Source organism: Toxotes jaculatrix, chromosome 5 (assembly GCF_017976425.1).
Source record: "Toxotes jaculatrix isolate fToxJac2 chromosome 5, fToxJac2.pri, whole genome shotgun sequence".
Taxonomy (NCBI): Eukaryota; Metazoa; Chordata; class Actinopteri; family Toxotidae; genus Toxotes; species Toxotes jaculatrix.
In genome coordinates this window covers 4,007,542-4,031,599 of record NC_054398.1, presented here as the reverse complement: position 1 = coordinate 4,031,599, position 24,058 = coordinate 4,007,542, and the positions used below count along the sequence as shown (strand labels likewise).

Below are 24,058 nucleotides of genomic sequence, written 5' to 3'. Positions count from 1 at the left end.
GTGCTTCTTCTCTAATACATCTTTAACTGTAGTTTCTTGTTACTTATTGGCCACCTCACCTGTGCTGGTACCAGTACATCTGCTATGAACTAATTTATCAGACGAACACTATTGCTCAGTGCTTAAGATGTAAAGGGCTCATGTTACTCTGCCTCTTTGTTTCATCTGAAAAGGTACATTTTATGCTGACAGACTTCCTCTGGTGTATATATATCACTGGGGAAAGACAGGAACTTATTTACCAATAATGTGACTAAGTTCTGTCAACATAACAATTTCATACTGTCAAGTAAAGTGCTTTTGTAAACATACACATCAGTCAGGCCTGGCACACTGCGCCATGGCTGGAGTAAAGCTGATATGCAAGCTCCATTGGAGCGTGTGAGCATTCTGTATGTGGCAGCAACAACTCATCGCATACCTGTTGCTATGTCAATAAATGCTGAACATGTGCCTGTGCTATCCAGAGGTATAAACAGTGCTGAACACAGAGAATCGCGAGAGTGGTGCATTGCACGGTGCAAAACGATCTGTGTTACGTTCACGCTCACTAAACCTTTGAAATTTAGCCTAATCTGCCTTTTCAATTAACACACAATAAAAATGTAGGTAAAACCTTCTGAGTATAATGATTACAGTCTGTCCATTTTATAGATCAGTGCTGTTTCATCTATCAAAACTTTAATTTTCCGTTTGTAGTGTGCCAGGTAGTGCAGAAAATCCTTATCTTGCCACTGTATGACTCCTCCTCCAGGATGATCTTTCTTTGTCTTTTCATGTGACTCTTGAATTCGTCAGGAAGATGTCTCCAGTGGACACTTTGACCACTTATCTGGTGGAGAACCAAAATCCATTTATAGACAACTCATTAACATTTACAGCTCTAGACGTACATGCCCAGCAGCTGTAAGGACTGTGGGAAATAGAATACAGTATAAATTTGCTAATATGGCTTAGTCATTCACGTCTATGAATTAAAGAACAATTCCACAATTTATTGCTCCTTCCCTGGTTTACTTTATATCACGAGGTAACATTTGTGCTTTTAAAGCACCAGTTCAACAGAGAAATGTAGTATTATGCCTTATGCTCTTTCTTTCACTCACACTCACAGAGACTCACACAGACACACAAAAAAACACACAGAGGATAGCGCAATGCACCACTCCAGCGATTTCCCGCAGGGGAATTGTCTAGTTACCAGTGGTGGAATGTAAAGAATTTGTACTTCGTTAACGTACTTAAGTATTTTTTTTTACGTATCTGTACTTAAGAAAAAATAATAATGCATACTTTTAATTTTATTCCATTACATTTTGCAGCAATTATCTGTACTTTCTACTCCACTACATTTCTACAATTTATGCCGTGCTTGCGTTGAGGCGTCGTTTGCCATTGCCAACCTATCACGTGGCTTTATTACCTCCAATGATGGCAGAGCGCGCATATGGTAGCAGCAGGAGCCGGTGGACTTGCCTGATTCCGGCGAGAAGAAACGAGCGGCAACATAAACATGAACGCCGGCTGAGCGTGAGCCTGAGCCCTCCGGCTCAGAATCAGACAGCCATCTTTGGCCGTATTTAAGCAGGTAATGTATTGTTGCTTGTGAGCGGTAACATGAGCAGAGGCATAAATCAGTATATCTACATTCTTTATCAAAATTTGGGGGCACAGTACGTTAAGAGTGCGGCTTTGGACTTTGGACCGGCCTGAGATCTGAGGGTCGCGGGTTCGATCCCTCGACCAAGCGCAAAAAAAAAAAACAAAACAAAACGGATACGGTGCTGGTGAAGGAGACGCACCTCCCCTGCCCAAGGGGGGAGTTGTAGGTTTCAGCAGTGAGGATCACTTCCGCGTTCAAAAAGCTGCAGTTCCTCGGCTGCTGCTGGGGGCTGGCTCCAGAAGTGAGCAATTCTCAATTGACCCCCATGTTAAAATAGCCAACTTTACAGCATAAAAATACATATTTACTGCCTGGTACATTTTTTGTTTTTCGTGTCTATTGATAGTTTCCACCTCTGTGAAAACGGGGGGGGCGGGGGGTGTACATCCAGAGGCCTCCGGCTACCTCCAACGGCTGACAGGGGCTGCAGTGACCGTGTTTGTTTGTCAGTGTTGGGATAGGTTTTTGTGACAGTATGGCTTGTCGTAGTGTGGACTGTACTAACCGACCGTCGAAGGAGTCTGTGTCGCAGTTTTTTCGGTAAGTAAATTTCTCACTATTTTACCTGGGTGTTTGCACTAATTAGCATGTATTAGCATATTTTGCCGCTGGCTTATGACTTAATTGCCGATTTATGGTCGCTGCTGATACAGATAGAGGACCGGAGCAGCTAATGCTAGGAACGCTGTTGGACTTGGGGACTGTCGTGTGGTGGATGTAGCTGCGTGTAGCTGCCTCTTAGCTTGTTAGCCTAGCTGATTAGCCTTAGGCTAGCTCGGTTGCTCCGAGCTAAGTGGCCGGGTTCTCGGCCGGCTGACCCCGGCTGACCCGTAGAGTAACCGCCTCTTCGCCAAATATGGAAAGTACACTCCCACTAAAATCCAAGATGGCGCAGCTCAAATGCCCATGGTTTGGTCACCCCGAAACTAATGGGTGACGTCACGGGCGCTATGTCCATGTATTTTTTACAGTCTATGCCTCTGCCTCTGCGACCATGGCTGTGGTGCCCCTGAGCAAGGCACCGATTCACCCCAACTCCCCGAGCGCCTCACTAGGCGGCCCCCTGCCCCAGCGTCTTTCGTGCATGTGCATGCTTGCCTGTGTGTATCGTTCACTTGGTGTGGTTAAATGCATAGTAATTACCCCAGGAGGGATCAATAAAGTATTTTTTAAAAAACAGGCACAGCCCTAACAGTGAGACATCCCATTGTGTGAGTACTTTTACTTAAAAAATACTTTAAAGTAAATTTAAAAGTAAGTACTTAGTACTTTTACTTAAGTAAGATTCTTGATGTAGTACTTTCACTTTCACTTGAGTAGACGTTTTGTGAGATATTTGTACTTTTGCTTATGTACTAAGCTTCAGTACTTCCTCCACCACTGCTGTTGGCTTTGTTACTGAATCATTACTGAGAGTAATGATTTGATGGTCATGTCTCCCGGGGTGTACTGAGCTATAAACAAGCTAACAAAAGAAGTGGTGATAAATATGGTGGTAAGTATGGCGGTATGAGGATAGCTGCTCTTCTTTATGATTTTATGGCTTGTTACCAGACAGTGTTAGCAGTCAGACAGTTAGTCATTTAGTGCCAGTCATTAAGGACAGTCAGACAGATTAAAAGAGTTTATTAACTCCACAGATAACAAGTTTGATTTTAAAGCTGAACATGGCACTGACTTGTGTGTAAAGGACGCTGTGAACAAATATAGATATAAAAAGTCATGTGTTTTTTATTGATGCTTCCAAAGCCTCTAATTGTGTTAATCATAGATCATTGGCCCATCAAGTTGTTTGTTACACTGAGTTAAAGATGGGGCCCAATTATGTTTTGAGAATTCTGGGTTGCTCAGAAGCGGGTACAACTGTTTTGTCGAACCAAAGGAGAAGAAACGTCTGTAGCGCCTGTAATGATGTAAAGTATCACAGACATTTTATTACAGAACAAATAGATCACAGAGGTGTTTATAGGCAACACTGTGTGATATATGAACAAGTAAACATTCTCTCAAGCTACTTTAGTGTGTGTGCAGACAGAGTGAAGATGTCTCTGCTCAGTGCAAACCATACACTACTCTATACTGCACACTTGTGGTCACGCTACATAAAAGCAAGTTTACAGAGACTTCAAGTACAGTAGTTTATAATAATCCCACGATGATACTACTAAAGAAACATAGATGGTGTAGTGTAAGTGAAATGTTTGTAGCTGCGGGAGTCAGTGCTTTACAGACCAAGAAATCTCATGTATACATTTCTTTACTGTCGTGATGACTGAAAATAAAATCATCCTGTGCTGTTCTGCATTTGGTCAACTTGGTGGTCAAAAGTTGGTGGTAGGCTAACATGTTTTGCTTTTGTAATTTAAGATTTAAGCTAACAAGCTGCTAATAGTTTCCCATAATCCCCCCTCCCCTGTGCAGGTTTAGGCTAATGGTTTTTGATGACATAACCCAGTGTTTACAGATGCAGGGTCCTGGAGAGTGCTCCAGCAGCAAAACCATGATTCCTCCATTATCTCTTTTACAGTTAATTGGGCACAATGGGAACAGGTCTAATGATGGGTGGTGTTTTCCTCGGTGTGGTTGTCCGTCCTGTTTTGGTGGCCGCGCACAGGCAGAGTGACACTGACCCCAGCTCCCACCAGGGGCCGCCTGCCTCCTGCTGAACTCAGATCTGCCAAAAACGCATCGTCTAACAGCGGCGCAGCGCTGGCGTCACCGCCTGCCTTGATTTTCGGTCCAGTAATGATGCAGCGGGGGCTTCGCTCGCGGTCCATTAAAGAGGGAATAAAGAGCAGTCTCGTATCCCATCTCCGTTCTCAGAGGTGGGATAATTGAGGACCGTTGGACCAGCCTAATCCTGTCATTATTAACCATAATTACACCAAACACGCAAGCGGTTTCTACCTGCTGGAAGCTGCGTGAAGTTAGACGCAAGACCGGAAGTTAGGCAGGTGACTCATAAAAAATGAAAGCTATGCATTTGTCTTTCCACAGAGTTAATGTTCTTCAGTAAATAGACTCTGTATTAACATTGAGAAAAAAATAATAATAAAAATACAAAGCAAAATTATTTCTGTGGCCAATTTATTAGTACAGGACATAGCTTATATCTGTGTTTTCTACATTTACAAGTTATACCTATTGTAACCCTTGTTTAAATTGTTTTGATTAATTTAGGTTAAAAATAAATTTAGGTTAATTTAGGTTATTACTGTTAGATAGATAGATATTTTATGCATTCCTTAGGGGAAATTCACAAAACATTCGAGCCTATATCTGAGTAGGAACCATGGGTCGTTGACAACAAATAATCCAGTATCCTGCTCAGCTCCTTACTTTCTCACCTGACATCTGACTTTATGGGTATCATGAAAAGAGTCAGTGCCATATAGGCTGTTACATAAACCTATGTCTTTCTGTTACAGTCACAAGTCGAGTCAAATTCACCTCTAGAGAAATCCGACGCTTTTATTCTGAAGGAAACAGACAGCGCATTGATGCAGCTGCCAGCAGAGATGGAGAGCGCTCTTCGGTAGCAGTAGGGACATCAGACTTCACACAGCGCGCTTACACACAGAAACACACACAGTGAAACACATTAAAGAAAAAAAAAATCTGTTTCTTTATCAACCTTCACAGCCTCCAGCAGGCTCATGGAGAGCGGAGCCCTGCTTGTCCGCACCGGGGGCAGGTTGATCGGATGCCTTTCACCACAGCAGCGCCGTTAGATGTTTTCCACTCAGGATTAATCGGTTGACCAATGGCTCCCAAACATGCGCTCCTCTCCAGCAGCGGCAGCAGTGGCCCCGGGGTCGGAGGGATAAATGATAAAGAAGACCCCTGCTCTTCCTCCCCGACATCATGGATCCTGGATGCGGGGATGGTGGCCGTGTGCGCGCCGAGAAACGGGAAGAGGACACGGGCGCTGAATGAGATGATGGCCCGGTGGTTTGTGACCATCGGCGCGGTACTGATGCTGATGATGCAGAGCTCCTTGGCCGCTGACGGTAAGACACGGATGCTGTGTTATTGTCCAGCCTGTGAGAGTGGCTCTTTATTTATTATAATCATACAAATAAACCACAAACAACACATGACCAGCAGCCCGGCTGAGGCTCACTGCTCCGACTCCCATTCCAGTCTTAAGCTGTCTTGATTGATCTCATTATTAATGTAGATCTTTATTAGCCTCTTTAGGGGCAGGTGAGCGCGTTGAATATGTCACCAGACTTTGTTAGATGGAAGTGTTCACCAGTAAAAACAACAGCTGTGTTGTGTACGACGGCAGTCATTTTGATGCATCTGGAGCTGCTCTGGTGATCCTTGAGGGATTTGTTATTATTCTCATAGTCTATATACTCTTATTAATTTGACCGATTGGTCTGACTGTGTTTTGTATATGTTTATTTTGTATTTAAACCATCGGTGTATTAGCTCCCAGGCCCGAACCGATGTCACGTCCCCAAACACGCAGCCGGAGCGCACGGCGGACCGCAGCGCAGCGCTGCGCTGCGCCGCCACATCACTCTCACCGCGGCCGCTTCTTTGCATTAAGGAGGAAACTTTTTATTCATTCATAGAGAATTGAGCCCCGAGGTCATCAGCTTCGAACAAGATCCATAGGGGACGTTTTCATAGTCGGTACGGATAAATAATTCACGGTCTCCTCACAGCCATCCGAGGAAAACATAAAAATAGCAGCAAAGATATATTTCAGTCATGTTGCTTTGACTCCTGCTCTTTAAGAAGACCAGGAATTCATTTAGTCTTTGTAAAGATATTTATGGAATAATGACAACAAAACCACAGTTTATGCTTTTGAGTAGGTGTTTTCATATTTTTGTGTTTGAAGCAGTGTTTGAGAGGACACAGGTTTTAATAAGGGGACATATTTCACACGTTTTAAACGTGAAGCTGACTGTAATCCTTATTTGTTTGTGTTTTAAAACACTGGAAGATTCCTCAGTGGGCTTCTTTGCATCATAAACCTCAACTCCAACCAACCTCCATCCGTCACTTCCTCATTTGCAATTCATTTTGAGTTGGTTAAACCTTGGAGCCGGCCTTGACTACACATACTGAGGTTTACGATTATTATTATTTTTTGACAGTTTCTTGAAAGAAATCTATATAGATGATAATTTAGTATAAATACAACTGATATACATATACAAACAAAGTAATGTAGATATAAATGCATTTGAGATTTGTTAGGAATCCAGTTGTAGGTCCAAAACCTATAGTCAGTCCACTTAATGACAAACATCTTTCTCCTTTCTCCTCTTAACCCTGGTGGCCATGCAGATCATTTTAACTCTAAGATAGTTATAGAGTTTTGGGGATAATCGCCACTCAGACATAAATGAGTCAGACTTTAAAGTCAAATCTTCTGTCTCTTTCAAAGAAAATTGACTGAGGATAGTTCACAGACAGCTGTGGAAGGTTTTCAGTATAAGGCAAGGTGCTGCAGAAGTTTTCTAAATACTGATTTTATTTTACGTTTCTCTATTAAAAGGATCTGATGAAAACCAAAAGACCAAAAATCAAGTCTGTATGCTCAGTACTTCAGCTGTCAAAATGTAATTAATGCACACAAAGGACAGAAAAAGAAGATAAAAGCTTCACCTCTTTACCACGGTTTTATATCCTAACATACATCAGACCGACATCACAGTTCAAACCGTCAATATTCTTCATCATGTTTGCTAATAATTATTTTTGAAAGTAACACTTTGAAATATGTGCTGGCAATGAGGAGATAAGTGCATCTCAGGTCTCAATGAAATCGTTCTTTGTATTAAATCATTCATCTGTTAATTAGGAGACACTTTAAACGTCTCACGATCTCAGTGAATAAATGAGGGAGGCTGTGCTTCCATCCATTGTGATGATTGGCATTTATGGGGTGACAAACAGTGCCTTCTTTGGTCAACACAATTGGTGTCACCCAGCAAAATGTCCCGCTGAAACAAATGGCGCTCAAACACTCAGAAGTCCCAGATCACTATGAAAAATAACATGTCTTCGCAGTCATCCCCATTTTCCTACAGTTGAGTAATTGGTGGACGAAACCAGAACAAATGGCCTTTTTCTGTTTCTGATTAAATTGCTGAATGATTTACCGGCTGCTCTGTTGGCTCGCCGCTGTTTTATGTTCTGATGGTTAATTAAGTGATTGATTGGCCGACTTGCTCACTCAGAGTTCAGAGAGTCAGATGTAGTAGACGCTCTCTCGGTGCCACCTTGGCAACCTCTTATTAACTTTCATTTTGGAAAATAATGAAGCGCTGCCTCCTCTTCTTGACACACGCCATCCGTCCTCCAGGTGTTATTTGGGTGTAATAAAGAAAGACTGTGCCTCTGTGATAAGCACAGATGTGAGAAATACAGACCCGCTTGTTAAAGCGCAGATTTGAGGATGAGAGAGCAGAAATCCAGGATGTGGAGAAGATCGCTGGAGTATTTGGAAAAAGACAGTTTATCTTTCCAGCCTCCCCAGTTAAAGCTGAGCAAATTGTCCTACTCACTCTTTAAATATCCTCTTTTATATCTTCCTGCTATGCGTCTTAAAAGCAAACGTTTTCATAGCATGGCTCTGGGAGATTTGACTCTCTCTCGCTTACCTGGTTACTTAAGCATTCAGCTGTTTCAGGTCTTTTTTAGAGGGAAAACATTCCCATCGCATGTCCGTGTCTTCCATCTCCATTTATAACAAAAAAAGAGATGTTTTGGGGGCTGATGCCCAGCTGGTGGTGTGTGTGTGAGTGTGATTTATGGATGTGTATGTGTGTCTGCGGGCACGTACAGAGCGTGTGTGTAGATGTTTTCTTTAATAGGTCTACAGAGATCTCCATCCTCAGTCAATAGCTGAGATCTATTGGTCCGTGTTACCATGGGAACAGATCTGCATCTCGTACTTTTCTCACTGTGTCTGTGTTTGTCAGTCAGGGATTGAAATAACGTCTGAGTAAGTGCCAGGTTGGAGTCTGTTGCCTCATAATCAGCATCAGATGACACACCGGTGGAGATATAACACTCTCTGATGCAGTGGAGAAATTTGTGGGGTTTCAGCTGAACTCAGACCTTCTGCTTCCAGCTGCTAAACATCTGGTTTTTCTGGTCATTCACCACATGCTGTTGTTGTCTTAGACTTGAGCATCCTTAGTGCATGTGGCCCTTTTTCACCCTTTTTCTGTACCAGACACATTTACAAACAGTTCTCAGGTAACCAGTACCATGCCAGCATTCGTGCTGTAATTTAGATTTACCAGTAGTGTTCAGAGGGCTCTGAGGTATAAAGGAAGATTAAGAGATTGGACAGAAGCCAGTGCCTAATTTGTTCAAAATTAACATGAGCAAGTGGCAAGATGGCGGACTGTCTTTAGTTTTCATACCTTTGCCTATAAATCTGTAAGAAGACTACTTTTTAATCATAATGGACACCACTGTTAAAGGGCCAGTTCACCCAAATTCCAATAAGAACAAATCTTCTCTCTCAGCTCTAATGTTCTCTACCCGTGCAGATAGTTTAGGTTTTAAGGTGTATGAGATTTCTGCCATTATCCCAGTGCAACAGGGGTTAATGAATGTTTTTGAAGCTTTTTTTTTTCTAGCAAAGAAATAGCCCCTATAAAAACTGTTGACAGTGAGGTTTAACAGTTATCCGGATTAAGGACAGTTACCTCACTAACCGCAAATCCTGCCTTGTAGCTTTGTGGCATTAACCCTGTAATTTTCCTCTCAATTGTAGAGACGGAGGACATGATGATAAATGTGTATAACTGTGAAATCCTTTCTCAGTTTTATGAATCTCTGTCATCTGATGAGCCTTCAAACATATGCATGCTAGAGTTGGTATTTAACAGTTAGTGATTTTCTATAAGTACAGTTCCACAGACACATTCTGGTCAGGCCCAAAGATGTGTTTTAGTTTGATACCAGGCCTTAGACACCATGTGGATTTTAGAGAAAGCTGATGCATCCCATGTGTGCCATCATAAAAATAATATTTGCCTGATAGCGGCATCAGTTGTAGAGGTCAAAATTTTAAACTAACAAAAGAGTTTGTCAAATAACGGTTCAGATTTGACAAAACTCAGGCTTCTGGCCATGTTTCGGTGTTTGAAAATGGCTGGTTGCTGTGATGCAGGTGCTGTAAGTAAAAGGTCAGGATTTTCAAAAACCAAAAATGATGCACCGCTTGATGATTTTCATGATACTTGGAATGATGATTCATCTACAAGCTGAGCATAAGATGACATATTTATTTGTTTTCTTGGCCTTAAATGGAGGAATCAGACAAAAGCTCCTGCATGTGCCAAGTTGTAGTAGATTTTACTCATAATTGTGGTGAATTCCACCAGGTTCATGGTGCACTTAAGCACAGTGCTCGTGTTTAATGCATGGCGACTGTCAGACTTGATACCTCTGGAAACTCTGATGATGGTTGACAGATGAGAACGCTCGCTGTGCTACAACCTGCTTTATTTGATGTCAGTTACTTGGCTTCATAAGGATTTCTCGCTCATACACGATCGCTCAGTTCATCGGTTCAGAAACTCTGACAAACAGAATGAATGGCAGCACACGCTCTGTTCTCTTCAGCGCTGAAGTAAATAACATTTCCAAGATTTGATCCAAAGGGTTCCCAAAGCCACTGTTTTCTTCTGCTCAATTTATCTTGTGTCAAACCGCATCGCTTAAAATGTATTAAGAAGAGTATGTTACCAAACATTGGAATATAAAGCAGGGAGCATACTGGGACCCAGTGATGTTTCTCATCCCCTGATACAGCCAACATACAGCCAGCATTCATGATCCATAGGTAATAATGTTGGCATTAATACGCAAGACGATGCCAAGTTTGTTTTCATAAAAATAATGGACACAGCAAAAGCACACGTGTTCGTTCAGTTATTTTCTATTTCAGGACATTTCTGTATCCGCTGACCCAAGAAAACAAAACAGTGAAACTGACTGTATAGCTTATGGTTGCCATGGCTACCTGCAGCGTAACATAGACTGAGTGCTGATTGTGTGGATTGAAACTATATTTAAGATTTCAAAGAACTGTCTTTCTGCTGTGTCTCCACTGTTGTCCAAAAACCATTCAAAACACACCAATTCACATCAATTAGCCTCTGTGTGGATCTGATTGGTTCATTACAATGAACACACACACACACACTTTGAGTAAGTGCAGTTTACACTGTCCTGCTGAAATGAACAGTCACCACAGCATTAAATGTGCATTAGTCCACAAAAATGCAATATTTACTCGTTTGAGTAACGTTTGCCAAAAAAACTGCAGAGCCCAGGGGCCTAATTTATAACCACTGCGTACGCACGCAACAGGGCTGGAGAGATGATAAGATGGAGACGCTGCCTCCACTCGAAAAGCTGGAATGAGCGCACCTGTACAGGAAATCTGGCCCGGGCGTGCAAACAGTTTGTAGACAGAGGAAACTGGTGACTCAGGTGGTGAAGCAAGATTTCATCATGATCTTTCTTAAAGTTTAATTCTCTTCATATTAAACCGATAATAATTTATCTACAACGTAATAAACATTCAGGCCTGCAGTGTTGTGTGTGTGTGTGTGTGTGTGCGTGCTTGTAGTACGACACTGTTTATTCCACAAGCACCTTTCTATTTTAAAATATACAGGCAAACTCACATCTGAACCATTTATATCTGTGATTCATTATTAACTTATTATTAAACCGGCGTGCACCTCATCACATTCCCAAACCCTCAGAACCACATGAGGCTCACACTCGGTCCACTCACACCGCCACGCGGCTCAAATGGCAAATATGATGCCAGGATCCACTGGGTGGCAGGTTATGGAGAGTCTGACTCGTCTTTACCCAAAATGAACCATGAATATCCTGAATGCTTATAATCACAACCACATTAACTGATAAAATAATCATGAAATTTCTTTATAAAACTGGAGGATAAAAAAAAAAAACATTGTTTGATTTTTAACAGAAACTTCTAATTTGTGAGTATTTCTCCAACCACTTTGTTTTCAGATAGAGTTTTGTACAAAGTGACCTCAGTGACCACACTCTGTCAGGGACATGTTTCAGCTCTGTGTCTCAGAGCTCACACAGCAGGTCTGTCACACACCCTGTCTTCTCCAGCACCTTACCTGACACCTCTCAACCACCTGCACTCATCAACTGTGACAATCACAGAAACACCTTTATGCTGCACTTGGAGTTATTCAAGAGAGATTTGCATTGACCATTTATGGTTAACTGTGTTGTTTTGGGCAGAGGCTTGTCAAAGTGCACACATTTACAAGTTGAGTGGGATTGATAAAGGGAAGAGGCGTGAATGTGCACAGCTTTATAAATCTGGTTTTATTTTTTGGAGTACACCTTTTCTGGCTTTTGTGTGCAGTTGAACTTTTGATATGGATCCTACGCACAGATTTATAAATGCGGCTCCAGCTGTTTAGGAAATTACTGAGTGTTAAGGCTTGGCGAGTGAACCCAATTGTAAAACACAGGAAGGCACGGAGACTGGAGTGGAATTGAAGAATATTTATTGCTGGGTCAAAGGATTGGGATTTGAGCCAGGAATGAGCCAGGGTGGAGGCTGGGAGTGTGGGGGGACTGGGCTGGTGCTGGTTGTGCTGAGCGGGGACAAAAGCTAGGGCTGAGCTGAGCAGAGTGTCTGAAGAATAGGAAGCTAAACGGAGCGGAGCGGAGCGGGGCCCAGGGCGGAGGAGCAGGTGTGACAGGAGGAGGAGCTGGTGAGCTGGACTGCAGGGAGAGAACAGGTTCAGTCAAAGAATAACAGACAAGGAGCAAAATATATTTTAGAATGGCAGGAGGTGGTGTCAGAGCCGGGTATTTGTAGACGTCTTGATTACAGATTGGTGCAGCCGGTGGAGCTCTAGTCTGACTCCACTCGGATAATCACACTCACACACAACGATGGAGAGACACCACAGACAAGGCAGAGGTGGAGGGTGTGACACTGAACTTTTTCTGTCTTCTGTTTAAAGATTTACAGGACAAACAGTTTTGTGGCTGAGTGCTACAGACAGGGTAGGAAGGTGAGACAGTACTGAGTTGGACTATTGCACCGTTTTTGGTATTTTCATGGGATTTGTTGAAAATGAGAAATGGTAGAATAATGTGAGCCTTAGCTTTTAAGGCAGGTTGACATAGTGAGTCTGTAGCTGATGCGGAGCTGTAAACACATGGAAACAACAGCAGAGATTCAAGTAAAGCTAAATGTTTTAAACACAGCGAGGGTCAGTGCTGCTTTTTTAATGTAGACAAGGCTGCATCTGACAAGAGCTGGAGCAGAAACCTGGCAGGACGGGAGGAGGACAGGACTGTCAATACTGTTACCGCCTCAAGGATAAAGGTTTCATATTGTACCTTTAATTTACGGCAGCTGCTCATGCTCAGACATCAGCTGTCTCCCTCTTTGCGTCATCATATTGTCACAGCTCCGCTCTGGGTTTTTTTTTTTTTTTTTTTTTGCTGTGTTTGAAGAGCTCAGGTGATCAGAGGTGCAGCAGCACATCTAAGAGGATTCTGGCTGGAATCGATCCAAGGCCAAAGATCCTGCATGCGGCCCCTGAGGCAGGATGGGGGGGGGGGCCGAGCACTGCATCATCCCTGCACATGTTCTCAGCGTTAAAGCAGCAGTGGCTCGTTTTGCATCTCTCTGCTTGGCTGTGCTTCTCTGTGCTGCTCTGATTATGCACTGGTGGAGCTCATCATCCCCAAAAAAAAAAAAAAAAAGAGGAATCTGGTGGAAGTTTGGGTTTTACATATGACCCAGATTTAAACCAGAATCATGAGAATATTCTGACAGTTGAAGACAGTGGAGACTGGATATAATCGACATCAGTTCATCAGAGAAAGAGATTTGTCACAATAAAATGCTCATTGCTTTTTTTTTTTTACACCTTTTTTCTCATGGTGTCGTCAGTCCTCGGAGACTCTTCTTCACAGCATGTAGACTGTGTTGTGATGCTTGCTGTCATGTTAAGCGTCTCTACTGGCAGGGCTGTCGACTCACTGTTGCCAGGCAGAAACAGAGACAAGCGTCTTTATTATACAAGTAAATTAAACTCCAGCGATGTGATGAACGCAGCTGAGTTTGAGTTGCAGCTCTGGTGCGAGCCCCTGTGTTACCAGGCTGAACGTCTCTGACAGTGTTGTTATTTGAGCGCACCTTAGCCTTTTCCCCTCTATTACGCACGTAATGGCATGAACGCACACACACACACACTCAATGCAACACTCAGTAACTGACAGATTCTTTCTGCTGCACTCTGGAGTTAATCATCTATTTCTGGAATACATATGTGTGTGTGTGTATGTTTGAGTGAGGAGTACTGAGAGAGTATCGAGAGAGCGAGGGAGGCTTCGCGTGCAGATCGTAAATACTGTATTTCCCCAGCTTCTGCATTAAATTATGCTTGGCAGGGCCCTGTTACAAATCATACAGGGCAGGCAGTAGCTCTTTTTGGATAAATTGATTTTATAATCCTAATTATCCACACTTTTGTATTTTTCTAATCTGCTGGGACTCTGAGAGGTTGCGTGTTTCCCTCGTCGGTGTGTTTTAGGGAGGTTAATTATTTTCCAGCTGTCTCATCTGCGAAGCACTTTGATGTACAAAGCATCTTTACATGAGAACACTTCTCATGTCGAGAGCTCATTCATGTGTGCACACGGTACACAGTATGGAGTTTGTTTGGTGTCATGCAAAGCGGTTTGTGAAGCCCATAGACAATTCACAGTATGGGCCTCGACACGCAGAAGGGTACTTAGCTTCTTGCAGTAATCTACAGACATCTGTGTGTGTGTGTGCTGTATGTGTATACAGCATGTATATATTACTTACCTCCAGATGTTGTGTAATGAGAGAAAGGTGCAGCATGTAGACCAGTGAACCCCTGCACTGCGTGTAACAAAGGAAAAGAGTGATTCACACTAATTACACAAACAAAAAATGTAGAATTTCTCACTTTACCATCAGCACTATCCAGCAGTGCTGGTAGTTTGGGGTGTTATTTACAGAGGTTTAGAGATATCCAACCATTGATGATAGAATTAGAGAATATTCTGCTGTTCTCTCCAGTTTTAAACCGAACGTGTGTGTTTGTTTTGTCTGTGTTTTGTCTGGATACTGGACGTTCAGAGCGGAACAGGTGACCCGTGGTCTAAATTTAGAGACTGTAAGGGTGGATGACAAATTTTATCACCTCCACTGAGGAGGATACCGCTGCAGTGCTGTGAAAACCATGTATCTATATATAGTTACCTTTAATATATGTGTACACTGTGTCTGTGTGCAGAGCTCATCCCTCATTCACTCATTCATTTTTGCATCTACAAAATGAGACATATGACATTGTTAGCAGAGAGTTGTGTTCAGGCAACTTCTGCAAAACCTCCTTCCAGGCGAAAGATGTTCAGAAATGTTGTTTGTGATGTTCAGAGTGTATAAATGTACAGTTATACTGAGGAATACAAGTCAGAATGAGCTACGGAGATGGTGTCTTTTTTTCAGGCTTCTGATTGGCCAACGTGGCTTTATAGTTACAGGGGTTATATCGCCACCTGTTGGTTTGGCATTATCTTGACAGCTTGTTTTTGTTGGCTGATATATTTTTTTTTTGTAAAACAATGCTTATGTGGATGGGACTGTTTGGACTGCGCCTTGGTTATGTTGCCTGATCAGACCCCTTCTGAGAACTGTGTGTGTGGGCGTGACTGTTGTGCTTGATTGACATCTCCCTGACTCTCTTATCAGCTTCGTTGCTCTTCTTGGACCGGGACATGAGACACATTTAGCCTTCTTCCACACCTTTCTCAACCGAAGACGTTTTCACGTCACAGTGAGTGAAGCACGGGTGTAAATAACGCATTTAATGATGTCTGAATCCCAGGAAGCTGCTTCAGTTTTAGAGCCGTGGCGTTGTGCATGCTGGCTCATCGTTAAAGCTATTAGTAACACCTGCACTGAGCGAGTTCACCTCACGCGATTCCCAGCAGAGCTCCACCCACCTTCAACCTGAGGAGCGGTGTAATCAGCTGTGTGAGATGATGAAAGGCAGGATTAAATTCTGGATCCACAGCAAAGTGAAATTTTATTAAATCACCAACTTTGAAAATGCATAGCTTTCAAAGGGTGATATACTTACAGATACTGTTCATTAATTTATTTAAAAAAAAACATCTGAAAAACATAAACACATTCCCGAGAAATTTGATGATCAGAAGGAAAATCTGAGGGAATTTAGCTGATGTTCTGAATGTGACATGTCAGCCATTATGTCGTAGCTGAAACGGCGCTAATGGAAAATTATTTCCATTTGATTCTAGTGATTTTTCAAGGTCAGAAAAATCAATTTCATAACAGCGAGATGACAGAATTGTTCGGCGCTCGCGGGGCTTTGTGCTTTTAGTTCTGTCTCGTTGCGTGACTGAATTGACGAAAAAAGGATTTTTGGCGTGACCCCATCATGAGATGATGTTCACGAGGTGGTGAACCCAATGTACAGGCAACAAATGATGAATCGCTCTCATGATGGAGAACACACACACACTGTCCCTGATGATGACAACTGAGGGGATAAAGTGCCGACCCTGGAATTGGAAATTTCCCTCCGGAGCAGGCGGGATGGATGTGTGGACACCTGAATTACAGCGCTGACAGACAGCAGTAGTCAGAGAAGCATGGGGCAAGTTAAAAGTGTCACAGTCACTCGATAGCAGCACCGCAGTCCTCATCGCTGTCATTAGCACTACTCATCATCACCGCTGTCGTGGCAGTGCCTGTTCAGAGAAATGAAAACCAGAGATTTCAGTCTTCAAGGTAGCTGAAGCTGAAGAAAGGCTCAGTCCTTCTCTCTTCAGAGTCTGGAGTTAGCCTTAGTTAAAGCCTATCGCCTATAAAAGCAGAATTTTCTTTCAGCTTCAGGATCTGTGAAGAAGAAGATTTGTTTTTCTTCTGTCTCTGAAATGAAGTGAAATAAAAACGAGGTGCATTGCTTTTGTCTGAACTCCCTGCTGTTCTTGCAAGGCTTTTATGCAATCGCACCGATTGTGTAGCGTGCTATCAAAAGCCTCCACTGCGCCGACGTTCGCTCTGCCGTCCTGTCTCCAAGAAGTGTTCGTATCATCCGCTCGAGCCCAGTCCCAAGTTGTTTCACGATTCAATTCAAATTCAGCTGCTTCCGAAATCTTCCAGGACACAGAGAATGCGATCCAGCTTTGTGACGACTGTGAGAAGAATCAATTTGTTCAGATGAAACTTGTAAGGTAGAAGCTTTTTTTTTTTTTGTTAGCTAGATGAGTTCCTCGTACCCACAGGAGGTTGTTTCAGCCTTCAAACGGGCAAACAGACAGGCAGCAGAGATTTATTGCTACTGTAGCATCTGAAAAAGAAAAGAAAACGGGGGAGAGGAAAAGAAAGCGAGAGACAGGATGAAAATTTAATCAGCCTCTGCTTCTTCAGGGTGGACTGGGAGAGAGGAGGATTTATACCTGCTTGGCCTCCTCTCCTTCAACTTACCATGTATCACTGCAGCTGCTCACCTCCCTCCTTTACCCCACCGCTCACCGCTCTGCTTGTGTGTCCGCGTGTTTGTGTGCACCCGTCTGTCCGAGTGTCTTTCCGTTTGAGTGTCTGATGTGTCATGTGGCCTTGAAGTCACAGTTGTGTGTGTGTATCAGCTGCATTTTTTTCCCACTCTTGTTATCGCCTAAGCCGCAGTGAAAAAGAGGCTTGGGACTTATTTTTGTATTATTTATCTCTGAAAATAAAATTGTATTCACCAGGCTAATTGCTGAGATCTGGGAAAATCTTTAAAAAGAAGTCTGATGAGGCCAGAAACACAAGCAGCCAACATGTACACAGTAAAATTATTACTCAAACTCCCTGTTGTAAAGATGCATTACAGACGTATTCACTGGTTAAACTTTGATCCTCGGTTCTTTCCATAATGCAGACTGTTCTCACCAGAAGCATGACAGTCATTTGTTGAAACGACCTGTTTAAAATGCGTTGACCAGTGACGGCTTGTGGCTCTGCATGTTATGTAGTCACTCCTCAAAGGCAGCATGGCTTTGTCATACCCCCTTAGGAAGGAGGCTGGGGATTGAACAAACTTTCTGTTTTCTTCTTCTTTTTTCTAATCTGGTGGAAATTGTGTCCAAACCTTACACAAAGAAATGAAATTATATTAATAATCTTGTTGAGATTGAATAGTTTGTTATACATTATAGTAATAATATTGGTATTCACACAGTGAACTTTTCTTAAAACTTTTTTTCCCCCCATGTTTATTGCAGGATGTCTTTTCTGCTTCCATAGTGATATTTGAAAATTCTCTTTGCTCGTTTTTTGATGGGAATATGAAGATGCAAATAAACGGCTTATCATGATTTTGACCTCAGCCGGGATTTTGAGCTATTATCCTGCACACTCAGCGCATATAAACAGAGGCTAAACCAAAGTGCCTTCAAAACCAGGGCAATGCAAGCTGCTAAATGTCTGGACGGCAGACAAAGAGTAATAGTCAGAAATAATCTCGTGCTTAAGTGACAACAGAATCGTTTAAAAGATATAATACATTCCTCTGCATGAATTTCAAGTCTTCATTTGTGGTTACAATGAAAGTCATAAAATCAGCTGCAATTAAGAGAATCCATTTCCACATGGCAGCTTATTTTCCTCATTATGTCTGTCTAGTGAACTGAAGTTGCATTGCTGTGTAAACGGAACAATTGCTTTCGATGAGGGAGGTAATTATTCCCCCTGGGTAAATCAAAGTCAACTCGCACGGTCCTGACCTCCCCACACACTCTGATGTCTATTTACCAGCCCAGAGAAAAAAAAAAAAAAAAATCTGCATAAAATATTCATAACCGTGCATAATCAGACATGCTGTTCAAGACCTAGTTTAGGTGTTAGGAAGCTGTGAGATGCCCGTGCACTTAACAACGCAGATTAGATTCTAGAGTTTGCGAGAGAGAGACATGTTTAAGACCGGTGCACCAGCTGGTTCAGATGGCTGTGTGAAATTCACTGTGAAGATCAGAGGTAGTTCGCTGCAGAGGCTTTATGAAGCCAGGGCCTGACTTTGAGGACTGAGAGCCATAAGATTTGTGTTTTTTATACTTACGGATTGAAGGAAAGTGCGGCCGTTGTTCTCTGCGATAAAATCACTTTTATTTTTTATTTTTAAGAGACTGTAGAAGTCTGTGATGTTTTATAACTGGCAAAACTGTCGGTGAAGATGTTGAGCTCTGCTTTGTGTGTATATATATGCATGTTTTCATGGTTCAGACAGTTACACAAGGGGTGGAAGACTAATTAGTGTAGGCACTATTCTCTTTACTGCAGCTTAAATAAGTACAGAGACTTTATTTTCATCAACACCGCCGTCTTCATCGTCTCGTCGTCAGTGGGTGGAGGCAGCGACTGGTATGATTCAGATTGAGGATTATGAGGACGGCGCTCAATCAGATTAATGTCTGTGATTTCTACTGTCAGTAATGAAATGGCACTTTGTCCTCACACCATATGTGTATAAAACACACACTAATACCCACACCACAGGGGACACAGTAAGGGCAAACACACATCAGGCTGCTCAGGGCCAATCACATTCACTCCGTTCACTCATTGGCTTATGCACAGTCACATGGTGCATCCTGCAGCTGTTTTGGCATGTGTTTTACTGGAGAGTCAATACTGCTTCACACACAACCACACATACTGTGTACAGACTCACACACACACACACACACACACTCGTGCAATGTTTAAAAATCATCAGTCAAAGTGCCAGAACAATTCACTATGATTATGCTTTCACATAAGCGTGTGTGTGTGTGTGTGTCTGAGTGAGCAAGTGAGTGTCTGAGTGTGTATGAGTGTGCACTCGTGTGACGACATGAGCGTGTGATGTGTTCTTTTTTGAGGGCGTGCTTGAGCTAATAGAAATTCATAAGCGAATTAAGGCTTTGAACTTACTGTGTGTGTTAATGTGCGCACTTACGTGTGTGTGTGTGTTGTGTGTGTGTTTGAGCGTCACACTACAAAGAGGCCTGTCCTCCTTTCTGACATTCTTCAGAGGAAATGGCTGTCTTCAATAATTTGACAATTTTTCACATTTTTAGAAAAACTTGAGTTCCCCGCTGACAAACACGCGACAGTTGTGTGAAAACACAACCTGATCCTGACGTGACTGTATTTTCAAAGGATTTCAAACATGCTGCATCTGCTCTGCATATAAAACTGTAACCTTAATCTCTCATGTGGTAGAAATAAGTTCTACATTATAGCAACATCATTGGTATTCACACAGAAACGCACACTAAGATGTACAGTTTGAACAATGCACCAACTAGTAAAATTACACTGATGTTATCTAGAAGAATAAACTTTGAAATGAAACTTCAAGTCAACTCTCTGAACATAATCTGTTTTGATCTGGCCACGTAAGTTTCTGTGATTTTGTTCAATTATAGTTTAACTTACTTCATACTTATGTTCTCAGGAGTGGAAAATAACTAAGTAAATATACTGAAGCACTATACTTAATACAGATTTGAAGTACTTGAGTATTTCCACTTCATGCCGCTTTATAAAAAGTGTGTCATACACTTATATAATGTGATGCACAGTTGTAGATTAAACCTCATCAGTCTGTTGTTCCATCTTCACCTGCTATAACAGTAAATCTGTGCTCACGCACTAAAGCATCGTTAATAATAATCCAATAATATCACACTATTAATGCAGCCATTCTTCTGCATGATGAGCACTAATTCATATTTTTATATTTATCGTGGATCAAATGACGATGATGTGTCATGTGACTGGAATCACTCATAGTGAAGAACCCGCAGAGAGGTTGATGGAGCGTTTAAGTGTCTATGAGGGAACTGTTTTGGTTTTACGTTCTGCAACTTTAGTGCTTTCGCTCACACCATCTATCACTTTACAGTTTTCTCAGGCGGTGGACACCAACTCACATTCACACTTACATTCATCAGGCGGAGGAGAAAATACAACTCTTAAGGAAAGCTAATGTTACTCAAACAGAAAACCTTCAGCTAACGTATTCACCACAGCACACTGCTTTGGTTTACAGCTTGTTGCACTGCCCCTAAGTGGCTAATAAAACATGAATGCAGATTTAAACAGAGTGTTTGCTGGTACCTTTGCTGGTACGGAAGTAAAATTATGAGGACTGATTTTAGTTGTAATAAATCGTTTTCACATTATTTTACATTATTTTACATTATTTATGAAACACTGTCACTGTTTGTATTGGCGAGACAAAATTGAAGCACCTTCCGTCGGTGAGGAGAAACCGAGCCTCTCAGACTGTTTTATGATTGTATGGCTTTGCTGTTGCTGTCCTCGTACAATAAAACTGGACTGAATTCTCCCCCAGTGACAGATCTCTGCTCCAAAAACAGACACTACTTAATCTAACAGTCTGAGGCTCTCCGTTATACCTTTACCAGGGTTGAAAATTGAAATCTAAAAATAAAACAAACTGCAGTGTGTGCTGTTGTGTGAATGTAGAACACAAGTAAAAGCCACTAAGATATTTTGGGGTGTCCACTGACAGGGAAAAAAAAAACAGAACTAACAGCTAAAGCTTCATCCATCAACCCTGCTCACTGTCTTCTTCAAATGCAGTTAGATATCACAGCCCAGTATCCGAAGAATTAATTTGAACTCCATTACTCTGTTTGTTAATTCTGTTGTTGGTTTTATCAGCTGCAGCTCGGCTGTTTGTGTTTTCTGCCTCAGCTGGTCAGCGATGCTTCTGCTGCTTTCACGTCATGGAGAACAATGAACAGCGAACAGTACATTTAGACTACAGGGTACGTTGAAGGTAATGGAGTCCAGTTTCTCCCCTCTCCGTGTTCGGTAGACAGATTGGATTTGTTGTTTTGTGTGGGTGGAAAAGATTTCCCACCAGTGACCATATCCAGCAACAGACTGTAATTTGGGCAAACAGGGCAGCGCAGTGGGCTGTCATATAGACAGGAATGGCTCCAAACTCTGAAAATCTTGCCAGTGATGGTTTGTTAAATCTGCATTTTCTGATTTTTTTTTTGGCCACCTGGGAGCAGCAACAACAAGCTGTAAACACAATACTGTTTACAATTAATATCATCTTCTATAGTTGACATACTGAACTTCTTAGCAAACATTTACCTATTTATTTACCGATCATTTGATGCTATGTTTCTGTCTACCTGATGACTTTTAGAATAAAACATACAGTGTCTTTTTTAAAGCTCTGTTTTGGTCTGAGGAAAATTTGTGGCTCTTTAGCTGCTGAATGCTTCATAGTATTCACCAGCTAATTGCTAACTTTGTGTGTCTGCTGTTTGATACTAGGCAGGTAGCGTATAGTGGATTTTCAGAGACCCAGCCAGGTAAGTTGTGAGCAATAAAACCAAAACAATAAGCTGAAAGATACTAAAACATCTTGAGGTGAGGGGAACTGTTCCATTGGGTGATAATCATCTGTGGGGTTGTTACCAGCCCCACTGCCACTCTCGTATATGAACTGTAGTTTTATCAGTTTTTAACATAAAATAGTGATTATAGCAGTTTTAAATCCTTCAACTTCCTGGAGAAGTGTTTAAACAAAAGATGTGACAAAGATTTAACATCAACAACTTTCAGCTGTTGATGACCTTTCTAATTTTCCCTTAGGGAACAGAAGTTTATAGCGAATCTACAAACTCTTATATCCCCAGGACAACACTGTTTCAAATGCAAATATGCAGCAAACAACACTAACAATCAATAGTACAGCCTGGATATATTCATAGCTGTGCACTGGGTTGGAGTCTTTCCAGTTTTTGATTTTTCTCTCAGAAATGTGATCAACCAACTGACCAGTGGAGCAGAAAGGTCTCGGGTCACTGCTGAAACTTCGGAAACTTCTTTCTTTCTATTCAGATTGAACTTTTGGATATTTTGTACATTTGCATGGGGTCGACACATGAGTTATGAATCCCGTGATTTTTGCTAAAGCTTTGAAGAACATGTCGGTTATATTTCTCTCCTCTGCCTCTCTTTTTACCGCTCCGCTCGTTCAGTGTGAACAGCACGGTGCAGCTGCTTTGTTGAGCCTCAGGGATTGGTCCTGGTCCTGACAAATACACTTTCAGAGGATCCACAGAAGGGAGCCGCGCTGACCCATGATACACTGGGCTCCTCTTTCCTCCTTAGTTAGTGGTACCAAGTTCTCTGTTCTGCTTCAAAAATCGCTCTATTTTCTCCATCCTCCTTTCTTTTATGTCAAACTGCAGAGTGTGTTCATTAAAAAATCTTCTCTCTGCTCTACAGCCAGTTGAATTTCAGCTTTTTGCACATGGCACCAGCTTTCTGCTTTAATTCCATCCTGATTACACTTTGGTTATGTTACATTTGCTGAAATCCTTTTTTTTTTTTTTAAATTCACATCTTTTCGTGATGGGGTTGTGATAAATTATCTCAGAGCCTCTGGATGAACACAGGTTGGCGCTTGCAGTGGACATCAAGTCCTCTTTCTAAACTCTGTACACAAAACTTAGACCATCTGAAAGCCACCTGCTCTACGCTGCCCAAGTGGCTAAAATCCAAACTTTATGATTTGGGAGGAAGATCCAGGAGGCAAACAGTCGGTATTGTTGGCTTACCTGAGTCAACAGAAGGGCCACGCCCAACCACCTTTTTCTCTCAGATGCTCGTCGATGTCTTTGGCAGATAAATTTCTGCCTGTAACTACAATCATTTTGGCCGTTGTCATTTGTGGGTGTGTGTCTGTGCCGGTTGTATGGCTGTGCCTGTGCTGTGTCAGTGGGACACCTCTCATTGGAACAACAATGTTTATTTACTGAAAGTCCACACTGACATTCAATAAATAATCCTTGAATAAATGAGGAATGTTGCTGAGTCAAGGTAAAGGCTAAAAAAAGACGAAGGCTTTGAAATAATTGGAGAAACAAACCGTCATTCATCTGTTCACCTTACTCTATATTTCATACACACGCCTCCACACAAACGTACAGCGCACTCAAACGAACACCTCCACAGCTATCCGTCATCATCTGTCATCATAGAGCTGCTGTCGTGCAGGCGAGGCCTCAGCAGCAGCACCAGGTTGGCTGAGGGAAATGAAGCGAGAGATGGGATCTGAGCTGGTGTGTGTGTGTGTGTGTGTGTGTGTGTTTCTTAAATTTGGGTGTGTTTCTTGTTCTGTGACTTGTTCTCTGTTAGTGTATCTGTGCTCCTGTTGTGTGTGAGTGGTCCACTTGGCTCTGCTTGTTCGTGTGTGTGCGTGTGTCTGTGTCTGTGAGTGTCTGTGTCTGTGTCTGTGTGTGTGT

At 42.2% G+C, this 24,058-nt stretch overlaps 1 protein-coding gene across 1 annotated transcript in view; it reads left to right on the top strand.

The window, feature by feature from the left end:
- The first annotated feature begins 5,426 nt into the window (after positions 1-5,426).
- kiaa1549la (KIAA1549-like a) overlaps positions 5,427-24,058 on the top strand; it is an 84,382-nt gene continuing 65,750 nt past the window's right edge. Inside the window, exon 1 of the mRNA XM_041037673.1 lies at positions 5,427-5,673. Within this exon, the coding sequence (XP_040893607.1) occupies positions 5,427-5,673 (247 nt within the window). The remainder of the gene's footprint in view (positions 5,674-24,058) is intronic.